This window comes from Enhydra lutris, unplaced genomic scaffold, assembly GCF_002288905.1.
Source record: "Enhydra lutris kenyoni isolate GAN:26980312 unplaced genomic scaffold, ASM228890v2 scaffoldscaffold35, whole genome shotgun sequence".
NCBI classification, from domain to species: Eukaryota; Metazoa; Chordata; class Mammalia; order Carnivora; family Mustelidae; genus Enhydra; species Enhydra lutris.
In genome coordinates, this window is record NW_019154119.1 from 9,195,143 (window position 1) to 9,203,279 (window position 8,137).

General features: G+C 42.7%; 1 protein-coding gene across 1 annotated transcript; it reads left to right on the top strand.

Moving 5' to 3' along the window:
• The first annotated feature begins 1,452 nt into the window (after positions 1-1,452).
• On the top strand, positions 1,453-6,246 carry LOC111154163 (retinol dehydrogenase 14 (all-trans/9-cis/11-cis)). The gene is made up of 2 exons (XM_022513589.1): positions 1,453-1,918; positions 5,175-6,246. Exons 1-2 carry the CDS (start codon positions 1,526-1,528, stop codon positions 5,790-5,792), a joined length of 1,011 nt encoding a protein of 336 aa, XP_022369297.1. The 5' UTR covers positions 1,453-1,525; the 3' UTR covers positions 5,793-6,246.
• The last annotated feature ends 1,891 nt before the right edge of the window (positions 6,247-8,137 follow it).

Below are 8,137 nucleotides of genomic sequence, written 5' to 3' on the forward strand. Positions count from 1 at the left end.
AGAACTGAGGTGAACTTTGAAGGATGGAAAAAAATACAGATAGATGGACAAAGAGGAAACAGATGTGCTCTGGGATCAGTGAGTTTGAGAGGCAGAGTCAAATTACACAAAGGGTGGAAAAAAAGCCCATCCCTGGTGATTTCTGCTCCGGTGCCTTGTGGAATCCCCAGGGACAGTGCTCCTTCCCTCCTGTGAGCTTCATCTCCAGCACTACTTCTGGCATCCTAAAGCTCTTCTATTTGTAATGTGACTGTTCACTGCATGTTACATCCTTCCCAAATGCACAGGAGTGGAGGAGAGTTTAATCAAAATCATCTAGGGAGTCTATTTCAAACTATACAGGTTGTGTGTCCTCTTGTCCTGAAGATTCTAGAATGGGGACTGTCGCAGGGGAGGTCTCTGTGTCTGTGCCAGACGGTAAGGACTTTGAGGGCAGAAATGGTGTCCTATTTCTCTGTGACTGTCACAGGGCACGGGGCCTCACACATACGGGATGGGTGAGTAGATGGAAGGAATGAAGACTTGAGAAGAGCTTGGTCTAAAGCTATGAAGTTTGCAGTTTGAAGATAGGTCACTGTGGCAATAAGCCCTGACATTTTTCGATCACTTTGTAGTGTAGAAAGCACTTTCCCTTCCATTTTTACATTTCATCGTCTCCTGGAGGAGACGTGGAAGCACTGATGAATGGGCCTACTCAGAAGTCTGTGTCTAGAGAAAGTCCAGGCTTTCCCACTGTATCTCTACCCGTATCAAATAAGACCACTGGCTGATGACTTTTCCATAGAGATCAATGCCGTCATGGTTTTCAGTTCTCAGACTGTGGTCCACACACCAGCGGCGTCTGAATCATCTGGGAACGTCCTAGAAATCCAAAGTCTCAGGTCCCATCTGCAACCTAAATTGAATCCTAAACTCTGGCACTGGGGTCCTTCAATTTCGGTGGGGGCGGGGGCGCTGTTGTTTTTACGAGTTCTGCAGGGGATTCTGATACTACGCTAACGTCTGAGAACCACTAGCCCGGAAACTAGCTGTTTCCGACTGGTTCACGTCGCTAAGCTCTTCGCCTTAATCATAATAAAAAAGAGCTCTTCCTCAGACTCCAGAGGGTAGGAACCCCTCATTCTCCTGAGGGTTAGAAAACGGCACTGAGGGGTAACAAGTCCCAGGGATCCTTAACCGAAAACACACTAAGCAAGCCCTGATATGTGGCACTTGTAAATTCAAATATTCACACGGCATTCCCACCGGGTCGACCACCACCACTCCGGGGCCTGCGCTCACCCTCCACGTTCAGGCTGGGGGCCGGCTCCACCGAGTCACCGCAACTCAGGGCGCTGTACAGCCTACCCAATCCGGTGCCCTCGGAAGGAAAACTACAAGTCCCAGCATGCCTCACGCCTCCCCGTCAGGCGGCAGCAGGCCCCGCCCCAGAGTTCCTGGCGTGCAGGTGGCTGCCTCAGCCCCCGACGAGCTGCGATTCCGGAAGTCCCGCGTGGGGGCCGGTGGGCCTTCGGCCCAGGCGGCTATGGCCGTGGCTACTGTAGCTGCACTCCTGGCCGCACTGGGTGGGGCCCTGTGGCTGGCTGCCCGACGGTTCGTGGGGCCCAGTGTCCAGCGCCTGCACGGAGGCGGAAACTCGAGCCTCATGCACGGGAAGACCGTGCTGATCACGGGGGCGAACAGCGGCCTGGGCCGCGCCACGGCCGCCGAGCTGCTGCGCCTGGGGGCGAGGGTGATCATGGGCTGCCGCGACCGTGCGCGCGCCGAGGAGGCAGCGGGTCAGCTCCGCCGCGAGCTCCGCGAGGCCGGGGGCCCGGAGCCGGGCTCTGACGACGGCGAGGCCGGGGAGCTCGTCGTCAAGGAGTTGGACCTCGCCTCGCTGCGCTCGGTGCGCGCCTTCTGTCAGGAGATGCTCCAGGTGTGGGTCTCCGGGAGCCCCTGCAGATCGGGGACGGGAGCGGGCCTCGGCGGATGCGCGAGGCGGGGCCGGAGGCTAGCGGGGTGGGTTTGGGGGTGGTACCGCCCGGACTCCCGGGGGTGTGACCTTGGGTAAGACCGGGTCTAAGTGTGGAAAGTGTCAAATGGTGTGAGAGGGTTTGGGAGTGCAGACTGGGGAAATTGGTAGGAAGGGCCTCTGTTTTCCAAAGATGCTGAGAAAAACATGGACCCCAAAGGAAAATAAGCCAGTTTCTGAATATTTTCTTTTGTTTTGTGAGGAGGGTCCGGGGTGGGGGACGGGGAGAACCTGCCAGGTCTTAAGATTTTTGTTTTCTGTGTCTGAAGTCGGTGCACCAAGCCATCTTCCAGAGCCTGAGAGCCAGGGAGCTTGAAGCAATTTTCCCCCCCTCCCTGCTGGGGTAGGAAGTTTAGCTCTCTGCCACCAGTGCACTCATCAGTACCAGCAGCTTCAACAGTCTCTGGCCTGATTTCTAAATAGACTGGAGCTCGGAATCCCAGTAGCCATGTGCTCTACACGGGAACAGAAATAAATATAATACTTAGTATTTATTGAAGGTTTCCTACATGCCGGGAACTGTTCCCAGAATTTCAGATACTTAAAAAAATTTTCTTCTAATGAAATTAAGGTGCCTTTGGCTATTATTGTCATCGAATCCTCAGTAACTCTAGTAGGCAAATTATCCCCATTTTACAATGTTAGGCAACAAAGGCATAGGTAGGCCAAATAATTGGCCCAGGATCTGTATCCAGAGCCCTTGCTTTTAACTTCTGTATTTCGCTGCCTGCCTATGAGGTGTAGGAATCTTTGTTTAGATGATAAATATTCCACTGAAGTGGGTGTCCTTTGTTGAATAGGTAGAAGAGTTTCCCACAGAGGTGACTTGTAAAAGGGCATATAGAAGAATGAAATTTAAAATTAGCCACTGTGGGAAAGGTGCCAATATGAAACGGAGCCTCTTGGTTTTACAGCAGAGGTTCCCAAACTTTCTAATGCAGACATGATGCCAGGAGGCCAAAGAAACTATCTGTTTATTAAGTAATTAAGTCCAAACAACCTAATAAGTATTTATGTCCTAACAATTTAATAGCTGTTTGAGAAAATAATACACATAATTGAAAGAAAAAAGATATTTCATTCTTCAATAACCATAATTACTAATGGGAAATGTGCACCTGTCGTTCACTGCATAAACTTCGCAGTCTTTGGAATCAGGTTGGAAATGTCCATTCCCATTTCTTGTTCTAAATTGATATTTAACATTGTACTTGCATTTTACTAAAAACTCAGGTTTACGAAGATGGGACACCATTGAAAGAAATTTAGCACGATTTAATGTTGATGATGTGAACCATTTGCTGCTAGTAGTTTTTGAGTTGTTGAGCAAAGTTTCACTTTGTTTTCATGGAAAATTTAAAATCCCTAGCACCCTGTGGAGTTCCTTGTGAGGCTCTGAGGCACCTTGATGCACAGTTTGGGAACTGTTGCAGATCTAGAGAAGTTTTCTGTTTCTTTGTTTATCTTAATGGCTAGTATTTCATTATCAGGTAAAAGAGGTTAAGAAATAAGAATGCTAGTGTATAAAAGATGCTGAAGCATTAAAAGTGGATCTTCTTATTGTTCATTAAAAATGTAGATGGGTCTGAGTATGCTTCTCATTTCTGAGACTTAAGGCATTTTATTACTTTGGCCACTTGAGACAGAACCAATTAAAAGTTAAGGAGATAAACTTTACTAAGTTTCTTTCTGGCTCTAAAGTCCAATGACTATAACCAGATTTTTTTTTTTTAATGGAAGTATAAATTTCCCACAGGTTGGTATTCATGGTATTTATGTCATTTATCTCCTAGAATTTAAAAAAAAATAGTGAATGATAAAGTCTTAAAATAACACAAGGCTAGCAAAGAATGATGGCTCAGAAATGATTAATACAGGAAACTCTTCCAAAGGATTAGTGAAAAAAGAACACTCCTTTCTTTCCCCCATGGGTGAACTTTTGCCTTTTTTTTGAAGTTGACTGTTGGAAAAGCCAAAGGTGCTTAGACAGACAGAATGATAAATAGTTAATCCTCTGACAGGTAGGCTGTGATAACAGTTGTGAAATTTAACACATTTTTCTTTTTACTTACACTTGGCAAAAGGGCCAGTGAAATTTGAAATTTGACCTCAAGTTAATTTAATCGTAGGTCATCATTGTGTCTTTACACCTGGAACATGTTGTACATTTCTTTTTCTCTGCCCATCAAAAGAGAAGAGAGGAGCCAAGAAAGGGCTAGGGAAAACCAACTTAGGTGAATTTAAGAATGAAAAAACTTCCTTTTGAGGACAATCTAAATTTTAGCATTTTACTCTGGAGAGATGCAGGAGGGTATAGACAAAGTATAAGATTCTGACTATATAGCTCCTCTAAGCTGGGGCCCTTCAGAGTTTGAAAGACGTAGATGTTATATAGGGAAAAAAAGAACCGCATCTTAAATTTATAGTAGAGGTTAAAGGTGTTTCTTGGTCCCAACTCCTCTCTAAATGTCCTTTGCTGTTACTGTAAGACTTAGTATTTATGTACCAGTCATACTTGTTTCTGATATTTTTATATTACCTATTTAATATTTTTCTTAACATTTCTTTGATTTAGTCATGATGTTTTCTCTAGTTTTAATTTACATCCCTGACCCTTTGTATTATATGTCCCAATTTTAAGGGAGCCACTTGGAGGTGCTCTGTCCCTATGGTACCATTTGCCCCTAGAAAAGTACAGAATGAAGTAGTCCTAGTTTGCCCCTGGTGATGATAATAACAGCTCTGGGAATAAACAATGCTGACCTGCCTTCTGCCATATTTCCACTTCTAGCTGACATCGACTCTCTAGCTTTGATGTGAAACTCCCAATTAGAAAAGCAGGCTAGCTTACTAATTCCAAACGGGGGCATTGGTATCAGAAGATTTCATCTTCCAGTTTTTGTTTGCCGCCCAAGAGCCCTGTGATCCTGCACAGGTCACCTAACATTGGGTGCTTAGTTTGCTCACAGAGTTGGTGAGGGTAGATGAGAGGGCATGTGAAAAGCACAACACCAGGTCGGCATTAAACATACAAGTCTTTCCAACCCCCCCATTGTTGAAAACCCACAGAGGCACTTTATAGAATTTTAGTAGTTGCAAGAACTAAAATTTCATATTAGGCCTATGTTCATAATCGCCCCATTCTCTTTGACATTTAAAGGAAGAACCTAGACTGGACGTCTTAATCAACAATGCAGGAATCTTCCAGTGCCCTTATATGAAGACCGAAGATGGGTTTGAGATGCAGTTTGGCGTGAACCATCTGGGGCACTTTCTACTCACCAATCTTCTCCTTGGACTCCTCAAAAGTTCAGCTCCCAGCAGGATTGTGGTAGTTTCTTCCAAACTTTATAAATATGGAGACATCAACTTTGAAGACTTGAACAGTGAACAGAGCTATAATAAAAGCTTTTGTTACAGTCGGAGCAAACTGGCTAACATTCTTTTTACCAGAGAACTGGCCCGCCGCTTAGAAGGCACAAACGTGACTGTCAACGTGTTACACCCTGGTATTGTGCGGACTAATCTTGGCAGGCACATACACATTCCACTGTTGGTCAAACCACTTTTCAATTTGGTGTCATGGGCTTTTTTCAAAAGCCCAGTAGAAGGTGCCCAGACTTCAGTTTATTTAGCCTCGTCACCTGAGGTAGAAGGTGTGTCAGGAAAGTACTTTGGAGATTGCAAAGAGGAAGAACTATTGCCCAAAGCTATGGATGAGTCTGTGGCAAGAAAGCTCTGGGATATCAGTGAAGTAATGGTTGGCCTTTTAAAATAGGAACAAGGAGTGGAAGAGAGCTATTTATAAAACTGGCTGCCAGTTATATCTGTCATCAGAAATGGGGTGGCTTGAGTACTTGCTACTTGAAAACTGTTTTGGTTTTACGCTAGTACTGCTGAGAGGTACATATGGATATTTTGAAGTTACTAAAAAGTTATTTTTTTGGAGAGCATAAAATTTCTGAAAAGATGTCTTAAATATACAGTAAGCATAATGAATAGTAAAATGAGCATTATAATATACTTTAGAAATTATAATTGAGCAAGCATGGATTATGAATATTAAAGAATCCACTGACTTAAACACCTTGTGAACTTTTTCAAATACCTTTTGAGTTTCATGGCCAAAGTGTTAAATATTTTCATTGCAGTGCTGGTTTTTGTGTGAAAACAACATGCCTGTTGTGTGCACAGTTCTTACGTGGAATAAATTTAATGATGCAAATCCTTAATTGTGTGTTTTTTTTTGTTTTTTTTTTGTTTTTTTTTGCTTTTTTACTAGTTTCACTGAAATGAGTCCTTTATCATCATATTAATCTCCACTGATCTTGGTGTGCCCAGTGTCTTTCTTCCCGCATATCTTGCATGCTGCCTTAAGAAGTAAGATTTCTAAAACCCAAATCTGTCACGGTGTCATGTGCCTGTTTAAAAATATGCAGTGGTTTTCAATTGCCCATACAGGGTTACTAGCTACAGAATTTGTTCAAAAGAAGTCTCGGGGCGCCTAGGTGGCTCAGTGGGTTAAAGCCTCTGCTTTCGGCTCAGGTCATGATCCCAGGGTCCTGGGATCAAGCCCCGCATTGGGCTCTCTGCTCTGCGAGGAGCCTGCTTCCTCCTCCCTCTCTGCCTGCCTCTCTGCCTACTTGTGATCTCCGTCTGTCAAATAAATAAATAAAAATAAAAAAAAAAGTCTCAAATGCAGAATCTGGGTGGGTAAAGCAGGTCATAACAATATTGCAGGGGTAGAGTCTCCCAACAAATAAGTTCCTTTTGCCAGTTCCTGGAAGGACTTTGCAGAATGTGATAATTTATAAACCATTTTCATTTAAGTTTAAACTCCTTAATATGAGACTGCCCATGAGCTGGCCATAGGCTTACCTTGTCCTCTTTGTGCTGTCCAATAGAACTTTAGTCAATGATAGAAATAATTATGTCCACACTATCCTATAAGGTACACTTTACACATTTGTGGTTATAGAGTGCTTGAGATACAACAACTGAATTTCTAATCTTATTTTATGTTAATTTAAATTTAAATAGGCACATGTGCCTAGGGACTACTGTCTTAGGCAGCACATCTCTCTTTGCTTAATTGTATAACAACTTCCTCAGTATAGACCATACTCACTTGTCTCTTGGCCTTTCCTTATATCGTTCTTTTAATTCCTGTAGGAAGAACCAGTCCTTTCTCTACTTTGTTTTAATTGATCATAGCAGCTTTACTAAGTATTTGTTCAAAAATCCAGTTGAATAATTAGAATTCTCCAAGGAAAGATTTTATTCTTTTATTCTAGTCTTACTAGTTTTCTTTCCTCAAGTATCAAGTGTCGTACCTGACACACAGTAAACATGGAATAATGATGTTTGAATGAATAACTAAGTAATGAATCTGTGCTGTGCACATACAAAAGGCCGAATAGGGATATTTTAGGTATCTGTTAAAGCATCAAAAGTAATTAGTAATTCTTTGTCTTAATCATCTGTTACTGGAAAAAGGAATTATTAAGGATAGATTTTACTACACTGAATTCAATGACCCTTTTGGTCAGGAGTAATCCTCGATTGGTTATTGTTTTTAAGACTTTCTATTATTTGGTTACCAGTATCAGTTCTTTCTGAGAATGGCAGGATCTTGGCAGATCACACAGAAGATCTGTTTGCCATTAGAGCATTGGGTTGTGAATATGAGAAACACTTAAATGTTTGTACTGTCACAGGTGTATCTTTGCAGGTGTAGTGGGTATATCTGCGTCATGTTCTTTGAAACATATTTTTAAAAAAGAATCCTACAAAGAGACTTGCTGAACTTAGAAATATGGGCAGGAAATACACCAGAATGCAACTTGGAAAAATGGAAGCTAATAAATCTGTCCTACACCTCGACTTCATTAAAAAGAATGCTTTTTTTTTCTTTCTTTTTCTTTTTTATTCAGTTAATACCATCTTTTCTGGCTGCATTTTGATACCCGATGCTTTTCAGGGGAGTTGGGTCTTTTTTTTTAAGAGTCAAGCCTTTCAGAGTTCTTGTTTGTGGCACCATAATAAAATAGGATATATTAATTTATCATGATGGAAAACTAGAAACTCATCTGGAAACACCAAGTATTTGGGTAAAATGAGCCG

Excerpts from the sequence above, each read along its gene's own strand:
- LOC111154163 (XM_022513589.1), top strand. The coding sequence starts at position 1,526 with ATGGCCGTGGCTACTGTAGCTGCACTCCTGGCCGCACTGGGTGGGGCC. Across the intron at positions 1,919-5,174 it reads TCTGTCAGGAGATGCTCCAG|GAAGAACCTAGACTGGACGT; the intron begins GTGTGGGTCTCC and ends TGACATTTAAAG.